The sequence below is a fragment of the Aethalodelphis obliquidens genome, unplaced genomic scaffold (assembly GCF_003676395.1).
Source record: "Aethalodelphis obliquidens isolate GAN/ISIS:26980383/991018 unplaced genomic scaffold, ASM367639v1 scaffold75, whole genome shotgun sequence".
Lineage (NCBI taxonomy): Eukaryota > Metazoa > Chordata > Mammalia > Artiodactyla > Delphinidae > Aethalodelphis > Aethalodelphis obliquidens.
The window spans coordinates 1,993,628-2,008,251 of record NW_020838019.1 but is presented as its reverse complement, the minus strand read 5'-3'; the positions used below and the strand labels follow the sequence as shown (position 1 = coordinate 2,008,251).

At 40.9% G+C, this 14,624-nt stretch overlaps 1 protein-coding gene across 1 annotated transcript in view; it reads left to right on the top strand.

The window, feature by feature from the left end:
* The first annotated feature begins 7,898 nt into the window (after window positions 1-7,898).
* LOC113612359 (multidrug resistance-associated protein 9) overlaps window positions 7,899-14,624 on the top strand; it is a 59,396-nt gene continuing 52,670 nt past the window's right edge. The window contains 4 exon segments of the mRNA XM_027092192.1: window positions 7,899-8,017; window positions 10,981-11,136; window positions 13,713-13,860; window positions 14,150-14,386. Of these exon segments, the coding sequence (XP_026947993.1) occupies window positions 7,899-8,017; window positions 10,981-11,136; window positions 13,713-13,860; window positions 14,150-14,386 (660 nt within the window).

The window sequence follows — 14,624 nt, the reverse complement described above, 5'->3', positions numbered from 1 at the left end:
AGAAAAGATGCTTGATATGACTTCAATCTTCTAAATTTATTTGGACTTGTTTTGAGACCTAGTATGTGATCTATCCTAGAGAATGTTCTATATGCACTTCAGAAGAATGTGATCTGCTGCTTTTGAATGAAATGTTCTGTATGTATACCTATTAAGTCCCTCTGGTGTAATGTATTATTTAAGGCCAGTGTTTCCTTGTTGATTTTCTGTTTGTATGATCTGTCCATTGTTGTAGGTGGAGCGTTAAAGTCCCCTAATGTTATTGTGTTACTGTCAATTTTCCCTTTTATGTTTGTTAATATTTGCTTTATGTATTATGTGCTCCTATGTTGCTTGCATATATGTCTACAATTTTTATATCTTCTTGTTGGATTGATCCCTTGATCCCATGTAATGTCTTTCTTTGTCTCTTGTTACAGCCTTTGTTTTAAAGTCTATTTTTCTGATATATGTATTTCTACTCCAGATTTCTTTTCATTTCCATTTGTGTGGAATACCTTTTGCCCCTCACCTTCAATCACCTTGTGTGTGTGTAGATCTGAATTAGGCAGCATGTATATAGGTCTTATTTAGGTATCCACACTCTATGTCTCTTGATTGGAGCATTTAGCCCATTTATATTTAAAGTAATTATGAATAGGTATGTACTTACTGCCATTTTGTTAACTGTTTAGGGGTTGTTTTTGTAGTTCATTTTTGTTCCCTTCTTCTTTTGCTCTCCTTCATTGTGATTTTCATTTTTTTTTTTTTTTTTTGTGGTACGTGGGCCTCTCACTGCTGTGGCCTCTCCTGTCGTGGAGCACAGTCTCCGGATGCACAGACCCAGTGGCCATGGCTCACCAGCCCAGCCGCTCCATGGCATGTGGGATCTTCCTGTACCAGGGCACGAACCCACATCCCCTGCATTGGCAGGTGGACTCTCAACCACTGCGCCACCAGGGAAGCCCTACTATTTCTTTTTTTATGGTGAGAACATTTAATATTTACTGTTTTAGCAACTTTCAAGTGTATAATACAGTATTATTAACTATAATCACCAAAATGTACGTTAGACCCCCCAGATCTTATTCATCTTATAACTGGAAGTTTGTATCCTTTGACCAATGTTTCCCTATTTCTCCCCCCACCCCCAGCCCCATGCCCTGACAACCAGTATTCTACTCTCTGTTTCTATGAGTTAGGCATTTTTAGCTTTTCCATATAAGTGATACCAAACAGTATTTGTCTTTCTCTGACTTATTTCACTTAGCATAATGTCCTCAAGTTCTATCCATGTTGTCACATATGGCAGGATTTTCTTCTTTCTCATGTTTGAATAATATTCCATTGTATACACAGTTGACCCTCCAACAAAGCAGGGGTGGGTGGCACTGACACCCCATGCAGTGTAAACTCATGTACAGTTGTCCGTTGGTATCCAAGGGGCATTGGTTCCAGGACCTGGCACAAATATCCAAATCTGCAGATGCTGAAGTCCCATAGTCAGCCCTCTGTATCTGTGGTTCTGCATCAGTGGATTCAACCAACCCTGGATCATGTAATACTGTAGTTAAAGAAAAGAACTGTATATAAGTGGGCCCACACAGTTCAAACTCATGTTGTTCAAGGGTAAACCATATATACACTGCATCTTCTTTATCCATTTATCCATAGACAGATACTTAGGTTGTTTCCATATCTTCATTATTGTAAAGAAAGCTGCCATGAACGTGAGGGAGGGTGCGGATATTTCTTTGAGGTCCTGATTTCATTCCCTTTGGATATATACCCAAAAGTGGGATTGCTGGATCATACGGTAGTTCTAGTTTTAATTCATTGAGGAACCTCCATACTGTTTTTATAGTGGCTGTACAAATTTACATTCCCACTAACCATGCTCAAAGTTCCCTTTTTTGTATATCTTTGCCAACACTTGTTATGTCTTGTCTTTTTGATGATAGTCATTCTCACAGGTATGAGTTCTTATGTCCTCATGATTTTGATTTGAATTTCTCTGATGATTAGTTATGTTAGCACTTTTCTTTGTGCTTTATGTCCATTTGTGTGTCTTCTTTGGAAAAATGTCTATTCAATTCCTCTGCCCATTTTAAAATTAATTTTTTTTTGTTTTTGTTTTGTTACTGAGTTCCTTATATATTTTGGATATTAACCACTTAGCCATATGATTTTAAAATTTTTTCTCCTTTTCCATAGGTTACCTTTTCATTTTGTTGATTGTTTATTTTGCTGTGCAGAAGCTTTCTAGTTTGATGTAGCCCTACTTAATTATTTTTGCTTTTTATTTTGCTTGTGCTTTTGGTGTCATTAAAAAAAATAGTCACTAAGACCAATATTAAGGAAATTTTTCTCTTTGTTTTCTTCTAGGAGTTTTATGGTTTCAGGTCTTATGTTTTAAGTCTTTAATCCATTTTGAGTTAAAATTGTGGGTGGTGTAAGATAGGAGAACAATTTTATTCGGTATGTGATTATGCGATTTTATCAACACTATTTATTGAAGAGATTATCCTTTCCCCCTTGAGTATTCTTGACTCTCTTGTCAAATTTTAGTTGACAGTATATGTGAAGGTTTATTTCTGGGCTCTCAATTATGTTCTATTGGTCTGAGTCTATTCTTATGCCAGCACCATACTGTTTTGATTAATAAAGCTTTGCAGCATACTTTGAAATCAGGAAGTGTCATACCTCCAATTTTGTTCTTCTTTCTTAGGATTGCTTTGGCTATTTAGGGTCTTTTGTGGTTTCATACAAATTTTAGGATTGTTTTTTCTATTTCTGTGAAAAATTCCATTGGAATTTTGATAGGGTTTGCATTGAATCTATAGATGGCTTTGGGTAGTATGGACATTTTAACAACATTAATTTTTCAGATCCATGAATGCAGGATATCTTTCCATTTGTGTCTTCTTCAATTTCTTTCCTCCAAGTCTTGTAATTTTCAGTGTACAAATCTTTTACCTCCTTGATTAAATTTATTCTCAAGTATTTTTATTGTTTTTGATGCTATTGTGAATAGGATTATTTTCTTTATTTCTTTTTCAGATTTTTTTTTATGTATAGAAACACAACTGGTTTTTATATGCTAATTTTTTTTATCCTACAATGTTACTAAATTTGTTGATTAGTGCTAATGGTTCTTTTGGTGGAGTCTTTAGAATTTTCTATATATAAGGTCATATCATCTACAGAGACAATTTTACTTACCAATTTGGATGCCTTTTATTTCCTTTTCTTGCCTAATTGATATGGCTAGGACTTCCAATACTACATTGAATAGAAGTGGTGAGAGTGGGCATCTTTGTCTTTCTGATCTTAGATGAAAAGCTTTCAAATTTTCTCCACTGAGTGTGATGTTAGGGGTGGGCTTGTCATATATGGCCTTTATTATGTTCAGATACTTTTCTCCTATAGCTAATTTGTTGAAAGTTTTTATCATGAAAGAATGCTGTATTTTGTTAAATGTTTTTTCTACATCTATTGAGATGATCATATGATTTTATCTTTTATCCTATAAATGTGGTGTATTAATTTATTGATTTGTGTGTGTTGAACCATCCTTGCATCCCAGGGATAAATCCCACTTGATAATGACATATAATCCTTTTAATGTGTTGTTGAATTCAGCTTGCTTATATTTTGTTGATATTATTTGCATCTATATTTATTAGGGAAATTTGCCTGTAGTTCTTTTTTTTCCTTTCTTTTTTTTTTCTTTTTTGCCGTATGCAGGACTCTCACTGTTGTGGCCTCTTCCATTGCAGAGCACAGGTTCCAGACGTGCAGGCTCAGCAGCCATGGCTCACGGGCCCAGCCACTCTGCAGCATGTGGGATCCTCCCGGACCAGGGCACGAACCTGTGTCCCCTGCATTGGCAGGTGGACTCAACCACTGCACCACCAGGGAAGCCCTTTTTTCCTTTCTTGTAGCATCCTTATCTGGCATTTGGGAGTGTTTCCTCCTCTCTAATTTTTTGGAAGAGTTTGAGAAAAACTGTCATTAACTCTTCTTTAAATGTTTGGTAGAATTCACTAGTGAAGCCACCTGGTTCTGGGTTTTCTTTGTTGGGAGATTTGTGATTACTGGTTCAATCGCCTTACTCATAATTGGTTTGTTCAGATTTTCTATTTCTTCATGATTCAGCCTTAATAAGTTGTTTGTTTCTATGAATTTACCCATGTTCTCTGTTATACAATTTGTTGGTATATAATTGTTCATAGTCTCTTATGATCCTTTGTATTTCTGAGGTATCAGTCCTAAGGCCTACTCTTTCTTCCCTCATTTCTTCTTTTCTTAGACTAGTTAAAGGTTTTTCAATTTTATCTTAAGAAAAAAAAAACTCAGCCTTTGGTTTCACTGGTCCTTTCTATTGTTTTTCAATATTGTATTTCATTTATTTCTGCTCTGATACTTATTATTTCCTTCATTCTGCTAAATTTATTAGGCTTAGTTTGTTCTTTTGTTAGTTCCTTGAGGTGTAAAGTTAGATTGTTTATTTGAGATCTTTCTTTTTTCTTAATGTAGACATCTATCACTATAAACTTTTACCTTGGAACTGTTTCTGCTGCATCCCATAGGTTTTGGTATGTTTTGTTTCCATTTTCATTTGTTTCAAGATATTTTTTATTTCCCTTTTGATTTCTTCTTTGACCCACTGGTTGTTCAGCAGTGTATTGTTTAATTTCCACATATTTGTGATTATTTTCAGCTTTCCTTCTGCTATTGATTTCTACTTTCACACCATTGTGGTCAGAAAAGATACTTGATATGATGTTAATCTTCTCAAATTTGCTAAGTCTTGTTTTGTGACCTATCATGATCTATCCTGGAGAATGATCCATGTGTACTTGAGAAGAGTGTGTGTTCTACTGCTGTTAGTTGAAATGTTCTATATATGTTTGTTAGGTCCATTTGATCTAAAAGATAGTTCAAGTCCAATGTTTCCTTATTGATGTTTTGTCTGGATGATTTATTTAATGTTGAAAGTGGGGTACTGAAGTCCCCTACTAATATTATATTATTATTCATTTCTCTCTTCACATCTGTTAGTATTAACTTAATATATTTAGGTGCTCCAATATTAAGGATATATATATCCCCAGTATAATTATTATATCTTCTTAGTAAATTGACACCTTTATCATTATGTAATAACCTTTATCTCTTCATATATTTTTTGGCCAAAAATCTATTTTTTCTGATATTACTATAACTACCCAGGTTTTTGGTTTCTACTCTCATGGAATATCATTTTACATTCCTTCACTTTGAGCCTACGTGTGTCCTTAAAGCTGAAATGAGTCTCTTGTAGGCAGCATATAGTTGGGTCTTGTTTTTTCAAGTCCATCCAGCCACTCTATGCTTTTTGATTGGAGAATTTAATCCATTTACATTTAGAGTAGCTATTAATACATAAGGACTTTCTAGTGCCATCTTATTGTCCTTTGGCTGTTTTGTAGTTCCCTTGTTCCTTTCTTCCTTTCTTGCTGCCTTCTTTTGTGAACTGATGATTTTTTGTAATGTTATGATGTGATTCCTTTCTCTTTATCTTTTGTGAATCTACCGTAGGTTTTTGCTTTGTGGTTACCATGAGCTTACATAAGACATCTTATAGATATAATAGTCTACTTTATGCTGATAACAACTTAAGTTTTTGCATACAAAAAGCATACCATTTTATTTCCCCCCTTGTGTTTTTGGTATCATAATTTACCTCTTTTATATTGTGTATTCATTAACAAATTATTTCAGCTATAACTTTTTTTAATACTCTTGTCCTTTAGCTTTTACACTAGAATTGAATGGTTAACACATTACCATATTATATTAGTAGCACATTCTGAATTTGATTATATACTTTTTACCAGTATGCTGTATATTTTCATATGTTTTCAGAATACTAATTTGTATCCTTTAATTTTAGCCTGAAGAACTCCTTTTAACATTTCTCGTAAGGTAGGTCTAGTGGTGATGAAGTCCTTCAGCTTTTGTCTGGAAAAAATGTATCTCTCCTTTATTGTGAATAGTATCTTTGCCAGATAGAGTATTCTTGGTTGGCATTTTTTTCTTTCAGTGCTTTGAATATACCATCCTACCCTCTCCTGACCTATAAGGTTTCTGCTGAGAAATCTGCTAATACCTTTATGGGGATTTCCTTGTACATAACAAGCTTCTTTCCTCCTGCTGCTTTTTAGATTCTCTCTGTATTTGATTTTTGACAGTTTTATTAAAATGTGTCTTGGAAAGGATCTCTTTAAATTCAGTTTGTTTGGTGACCTATTAGCTTCATGAAATGGGATATCAAAATCTCTAGGATTTGAGAAGTTCTCAGTCATTATTTCTTTAAATTAGTTAAATTAGTTTTCTAGCCCCTTTTCCCTCTCTTCTCCTTCTGGAACTCCAATAATTTGCAAATTGTTTCCTTTGGTGGTATTCCATATATTATGTATGTTTTCTTCACTCTTTTTCCTTTGTTCTCCTCTGTCTGGATAATTTCAAAGTTCTTGTCTTCTAACTTACAGGTTCTTCCTCCTGTTGATATGCTCTATTACAGTTTTCATTTTATTTGTTGTATTCTTCAGCATGATTTTTTGGTTCTTTTTAATGATTCCTCTTTGTTAGACTTCTCATATGCATTTGAAGTAGTAGTCACCTCCTCCAGTCTTTACTAACTGCCTTTGGGAGAGAAATACCTTCTGTCAGCCCTGCTAGGGACACCGAGGTTTTCTCAGACATTCTGTGGATTCCCCTGCAAAATTGCTCTTGTTAGACAGGGGCCAGGGAAGCACAAACGAGGTATGTCTTAGCCATGAATCTGATGTCACTACTACATATACTCTTGAGTAAGTCCCTTTGCCTCTCTGGGCCTTTGTTTCCTCTTCTGTTCAATGAGGAGTTTATAAAAGATTGCATTTGAGGATACTTCTAATTCTGACATGCCATAGGTTTATCAGCCATTAAAACTTCAATGGGAATTGGTTTATTTTATGTTTATAGCCATGAAAAATTCCAGAGAGAATTCATAAGATGGGGACCCATGTATTTATAATAGTGAGGCTTCTGGTTGCAAGTGACAGAAACCAACTTGGTATATTTAGGTTAAAAAAGAGAATTTATTGATAGGCTATGGGGAGCAGAATGTCATAGAACTCTAGGGCAAGAATAGAGCTGTGTATCAGGGAAGAACTGGAACTAGAAATAGAAAACCTTCAGGAATCATTCTCTTTTCTTTTCATTTAGGTGACTGGTGAATAGGGTGGTTGGTTTGTGGAGTGGATGGGCACTCCCAAAAGAGTCCTCTCTACCTGGATTGTTGGTTTCCCTCTGGGGTAGTGGTTACAAAAGTGGGGGGATTGTGGGCTTGTTTAGATATGCCTGGTCCTGAGAGGTGGTCTCGTTGAAGTTCTCTGATCCTTGGGTGTGAGGACATGGGAACGTGGATGCACAAGCTTGGGTATCTGAAAGAATCAGAGAGAAAAAAGGGTTTGTATATATGACAAACTTCATTCTGGGTCACAATTAGGCAGAAAATCCACCATCTTGGGGTTCTTTTGCCAGGCTGGGACTCAGTCTTGGTCATGGGCTGGCTCCTGGTAGAAAACCTGTAACAGGGTTTTCTGCTCCCAGTCAACCCAAAATGGGAAAGAAGAGGAACAGAATGTCTTTGCTAATAAGGAAGGCTCTTAGTGGAGTTGAGGGAGTTGTGGGGTCTCTGGCCACGCTCTCCCATGAATGTGGAGGGTTGATTGGTGAAACCAGGTCTGAGTGGTCAGAGAAAAGGAGCTGGTCTGGGTGGAGTAGGGGCTGCCTGATCTCATTCCAGAGTATCTTCTCATCTCCTCATCTCTCTGCTGTAGAGTGAAGGTCCCAAAGCCAGGAACCCAGGGCTCTAGACTGCCATCAAGATGGTGGGTGATGGCCCCTGCCTTATCTCTGATCTGGACTGGTGAGGCCAGCAGAGATCATTTTCAGAGAGATATGACCCCAGCTTGAAGACCATGATTCCAGTGAGACTCTATGCAAGGTAATCCAGGAGGAGGATTGGAGGGAGGTCCTGGGCAGAACTTCTAGGAATCATTTCCAGCCCATCAGGAGAGTGGACCCTGACCCTGTTCCCCATGTTGCTGCTCTATATGCTTGTCCTTTTGTCTTTCCATCCATCTATCCATCCATCCATTTTTTTCATTTATTGACCATTCACTTCATGAATCCTCCTGTCCTTTGGTGAAAGGGAGACAATAGCAAATGTTTAAGAGAGCTTTCCATGTGCCAGGACCTGTTCAGGTGCTTTACAAACATCTTCTCATTCACTCTTCACAACCACCCTGGAGGTGTTGTGATTATCTTTATCTGATGGGTGAGTAAGTGAGACACAGCAAGGTTAAATAACTTGCACAAATTTAATCAGGTAGATTTTGCTTTGTAACAAACTGCCTCTACATTTAGTAGCCTGAGACAATTCCCATTTATTTAGCTTACAATTTTATGGGTGGGTCAGCAACTTGGGCTAAGCCTAGTTGGGTGATTCATCTGGTCTTGACCAGGCTTTCTTATGCATCTGCTGGTCAACAAGACGGTTATGCTTCTGGGGGTTGACTGGCTGGGGGAAGGTGGGCCACATGGGCTATGAACCTCGAGCAAGCTAACCTGCCCTTGATCACATAGTAATGCAGTAGGTGGCCAAGAGGATGAGACGAAGCATATAGGCCTTCTTGAGACTCAGGCTCAGAACCGGTACACCATTTCTTGCACTGCATTCTATTGGCCAAAGCAAGTCACAAGTCAGCACAGTTTCAAGGTGTGGAGAAATGTCTTGAAGGAAGGAGCTTCAAGGGTCTGGGATACAGGTGAGGAGAGAGAATTGGGTCAGTTTTGAACCACAGAATAAGAACCCAGGCAGGCTGGTTTCCAAGCTCACATGCTTAACTAGCGTCATATTATAATATATATGTATTCTTAACATTACATTAACTATAACATTATAAAAAGTTACCTTTTCTACATGAGAAGTGCCCTATAGCCTGCCCTCTGAGCAGCAGAAGGCCAAGTAGCATCTTTATAATGAGGTGATACAGCACTGCTCTCTCCTAGAATCCATGGACCAAAGATACACCTGCGAGCCCTCTAAGGTGAGAGGTGAAGGTTGAAAAGTGAGGGCTTGGTGTACCATCCTTAGCCCCATGCAGAAGAGCTCTAACTACCCACCGTTTTGGCTCAATTTACAATTTCTTTGTGGAGAGGAAATGTGGGATAGTGCTTAAGAGGATGATGGGACCCTGGAGTCAGCAAGCATTGGATTTGAATCCCTACTTCACTACTGACCAGCTATAAGATTTTGGGCAAGTACCCTAACCTCTTTGGGCCTTAATACTCTTGTCTATGAAATGGGATCATAATATTTCTCAACTACTTATCTCACTGAGCTGTTGTTAGGATTACATGAGGTAATGCATGACTTCATCATTAAAGTTACCCTTTAGGAAATATTTACTATGCACCAGGCACATAGTACCTTATTAATATTATCTTAGCTTGGGTTCTCCCAAAAGCAGAGGCTGAATGAAAAACTTGGATGCAGGTAGCTTCTTTGGGAGGTGATTTCAAGAAGCAGGAGGGAAGATTTAGGGAGAGTGAGGCAGGGAAGGAGAACATGGGGTGTGTCATCAGTGTCACTGCTGTAGACATGGGGACTGGATTCTACTAGGTCCCCCCAAGAAGTGTACAATTTTCCACCTATAGGATGGGCAGTGGGGGCATTTGTCCGTGGGCTCCTGGGGACATTAGCCCCTTGCAATTCTGGGCTGCACTTATTCTCTGAGAAGACCCCAAACCCAGTAGTGAAAAGAGGTACAGGATACCTGTGAGATGGGATGCTGTCAGCATGAGCCTGAGCTGCACAGCGCTGTCCTCCACATCTGAGATCGGAGGTGGATGTGACAAAGATTCTTGACCACTGAGCCACCAGGGACTGCGACTCAGGACATCTTGACAGCATCTGCTACAAATACCAAGCTCTTTCAGGGCCTGGAATATAACAAACACTCAGCAATTAGTAGATACCACTCTTGTGTCTCTGACTCTCATTCCATCTTAGATGGCTAGTTCCTCAAGGGCAGAAACATATCTCTTCCTCCTTCTTCATTGTTTCTTCCTTTTCTTCTTCCTCCTCTTCTTCCCTTTCTCCTTTCTCCCTCCCCTGTCCTCCTTATTTATCTGCTAGCTAATATTTATGCAGCAGCTTACATGTATTAATCCTCACAATAAACCATGAGTTTGCCTCTAGCTCTTGCCTCCTTGGACAGCCTCACCTCTACTTTGGCACACTGTGCTCTGACCCTCCGCATCCTTCTGAGAGCAAAAGCCAGCTGTCCAACTCCTCTGATGATCAGCTACTGGGTCTCCATTTCCTCATGCCAAATGAAGCAGGTACCCTCTTTTCCATGGGGTGGTCACTGGTAAATATTCAACAACTGGCTCACTAAAAAATTCCCTGGTTCATAGCATTTGTCACTCTTTTGATGTAAATTCTTCTACCATGGCTGATTTCAACGTGATGTCACTGAGCGCAAAGTTGGGAACAGATGTATGGTAATAGAGCCCTATCCTGTGTGGTATTTCCACCACAGACACCACAGACTTATATAATCTAAAGAACAAATACGAGTAAAATCTAGTAAAATAATCTTGGAAGCTATGAGTTTTGAGTATTGATTGCCTTTGTCTTTAAGATAATTTACTTACATTTATGTAATTTAATTTTTAATATAGGCTGTGTTTAAGAACTGACTTGCAGAATTCCTAAAAATCGAACAATCAGCTCTTGCAAGCTGGTAGGAGCTGGCCCAGCACACCGCTGCTCATGGGGCTGATGATGTGAGTCACAGGTCCGAGCGTGGCTGTGGTTATCACTGTAGTTAAGAATTCCAGCCAGGGACTCAAGGCAATGACCCCAGCAACCTGGAACACCGAGTGTTTCGCTTGTTTTAGGCTGGCACCCAACCCTGTGGATGACGCAGGGCTGCTCTCCTTTGCCACATTCTCTTGGCTCACGCCAGTGATGATCAGAGGCTACAAGCACACGCTGACTGTGGACACCCTGCCCCCACTGTCACTGTATGACTCATTCGACACCAATGCCAAAAGGTACCAGGATTTGTCTGGGTCACATCTAGAGAGGAGCCCACTTTGGGAAGGGACCCGTGAGTCCTTGTGTGTGCTCCCATTTCCCTTTGCAGAAATCAGCGCCCACTGGTTTGGTGGCTGTTCTCATGGCTTATCTCTGAGATGAGGGCTGGGCTGACTGACCTTCTTGGCCTAGTCTCTGGGGAGGTGAGTACTGGGGAGGTTTGGTAGGGAGAATGAACTTCTTGAGAGCCTGAGGCTTCAGGCTTCTGGCAGGGCCATCAGCTATTTTGTAGGATCACCACATCAGGGCAAGAGTGGCCAGAATCTCACTTCGCTCTGTGCTGGCTGGACACCGCCTGGGCTGCTTCCAGGCATGGTGTTGTATTTCCCTTTAAAAATTGTCATTGGACTTTTAAAGAAATTTTTTATTTTATATTGGAGTATAGTTGATTAACAATGTTGTGTTAGTTTCAGGTGTTACAGCAAAGTGATTCAGTTACACATATACATGTATCTATTCTCTTTCAAATTCTTTTCCCATTTAGGTTATTACAGAATATTGTGAGCTTTTATATTACAAAATATGTTTAGGTTGAACCAAATGAAAACTTCCAATATTTGACAATTTTGGCTTGCAAAAACATGTATTTCATTGATTCAACCTAATTCAGATTCATTATAGAAATGTTAAAGTAACAGAAGTTCAAGCAGTGGAAGTATCCCCACCGTACTCCAGCCCCACTCCCCAGAGGTCAGCACTGTTAAATGCTGGTGTGCATTTGTCCTGGATTTTTTCTACTCAGGTTAAACACACCCTGTGCTACCATCTTCTGCAGATCAATACCTCTTCTTCTTCCTCCTTACTCACAGGTCATCTTTTTTTCTTTGAACAAAAACTGAAGCATACTATCTCATGGTTAACCATTTTGCTATTTTCAGTGAAGAGTTTATAAAGATTTTTCCACAGCCCAGAACCTCAACTTCATTCTTTCTAACAGCTGCATTGAACTTCAAGGTTCATGTCTTAAACAATGGGGAAGATCTCATCGCCCTCTCTCTGCATTTCTTTCTTCTGGAGTTCTCTTTCTCTTTGGCCTCATATGCTTGAAGGGCTGGGAGTTCTAATCATGCTCTTGCAATTGCTCCTACAATTGTGCATCCCCTCATCTGTGTCCTGCAGAAATCTCTGCCAGTAGTAGTTTCCAAAATCTATAGTCTGGAGAAAGTTGCCAGGGAGCACGGAGAGAAAGGGGCTGGACCAGTGCCTGTGGACCAGGTTTTCCTTCTACCTCTCTGTCGGTTTTTAATGTTGCCTTCCATCTACCCAACATCAACTTAGATCCTCTTCCCTTCTGTGCTAATGTTCTCCTCCAAAGGTTGACCCACCAAACACACGTTGACAACCTTAATAACATACTGTCTTCAGTCCATGCCTCTCTTCCAGACTCTGAGTTCATACACCCAGCATCCGACTGGACTTGGGTGACTCACAAGCATCCTATATCTAAAGCTGCATTCTTTTTTTTGTTGTTTTGTTTTGGTTTTGGTTTTGGTTTTTTGCCGTACGCGCGCGCGGGCCTCTCACTGCTGCGGCCTCTCCCGTTGTGGAGCACAGGCTCCGGACGTGCAGGCTCAGCGGCCACGGTTCACGGGCCCAGCCGCTCCGCGGCATGTGGGATCCTCCCAGACCGGGGCACGAACCCATGTCGCCTGCATCGGCAGGCGGACTCTCAACCACTGAGCCACGAGGGAAGCCCTAAAGCTGCATTCTTGATCTTCAGCCCCACCTGACGATGTTCCCTCTTCTCCCTTTCCCCATCTCTGTGAACTGTATTCCCACAGTTGGTCAAGTCAGAAAACTGGGGCCCCTGATCCCCCTTCTCCTTTTCTCCCACATCTAATTCATCAGTAAGCCCTGTTGTCTCCCCTGACCACCTTTCCCTAAATCCAGTGTCAAGCCGCTGCCACCTCCCACCTGGATGCCGATAGTCTCCCACTGTGGTCTCCCTGCTTCCGTCTTTGCTCCCCACCCCCATAACCCACTACTCTCACAACAGCCAGATGTTCTTTTAGACATGTAAAATGATCTTGTCATGTTGGTTTAAAAGCCTGCAGTGGCTTCCTTGGCAATCTAATCTCCTTCGTGAGGACTGTGAGATCCCATGAGATCTGGCCCTGCCTTGCCTCCCCGTGTCCCCACACGCCTGTCACACTGGCCTCCTTTCAGATCTTTGAAATGGACAAACTCCTCCCTGCCCTGGAGAAGATTTTTTTCTTGGTTTCTCTGTTGCCTCAGTGTTTTTATCACAACCGGTATTGTGCCAGAGACAGGCAGGAGGAGGAAATCAAGGCCCGGAAAGAGCCCAAATGCCAGATACCAGCTTGTGCTGTGTCAGGGCTCTGCCCGCTGCCTCGCTCATGTCCCATCCACCCTCCAGAAAAAGAAGGGAGAACAAATGCTATTCTTCTGAAGCCACCACTGCCAGGGATGGGGGTTGTGCTAAGAATTCTTGCAAAGTTTTTTCCATCAGAGTAGCTTTGAGCAGCAAGTGGGAATGTAAATCTTTTTCCTTCTTCCTGTTCTTTCATCACAGATTTCGAATCCTTTGGGATGAAGAGGTAGAAAGGATGGGTCCCAAGAAAGCCTCTCTGGGCCGAACGGTCTGGAAATTCCAGAGGACGCGTATTTTGATGGATATCATGGCCAATATCCTGTGCATTATCACGGCAGCCATAGGGCCGGTGGGCGCACTGGCCCTTCTTCTGCCTTGTCTCCCAGGTTCCCAGACTGGCAAAGCATGTCATTAGTTATTTTCTCTACGATCTGTTGGGTCTAGTACGTTGTTGTTATCTTTGCGCTCCTTGGGGGCGAATTTTCATAAAGCTAATCCTTTGTCAGGCACAGCAGCAGCCACTGAAATTAATTAAAAAGTTTGCCTCATAAAGTCAGCTTGCTGACATTAGCTGAGGCCTCCTGTACCTACCGTGACCCCCAGCAGCACACTTCTCTCTTCACCGCGCTGTTTTACAGATGATTCTCATTCCCCAAATCCTCCAGCAGACCCAGAGCACCTCCAGGAAGGTCTGGGTTGGCGTCAGCCTGTGCACAGCCCTTTTCACCACCGAGTTTACCAAAGTTCTCTTTTGGGCCCTTGCCTGGGCCATAAATTACCGCACGGCGATCCGGTTGAAGGTGGCCACCTCCACCCTGGTTTTCGAAAACCTGGTGTCGTTCAAGACGCTGACACACATCTCTGTTGGTAAGTTGGTCCAGAAGGAGTTTAACTTTAGGAAACTAAATTCCGAGTTTTCTGAATATGTGTGAGATGTGCTTCCTGGATGGAATATCTGCCCCCCTTTTGGTTGTCAATATCCTGCCCATCATGTCCCATCTCCTTGCTTAGTAAAGTGGTGGAGACTCAAAACACCAGAAGAATTGAGAGAAAGGAGAGCTCCATTCAAGCTGGAGAATTTGGAAAGGCTTCCCCGTTCCACTTGGAACAGGG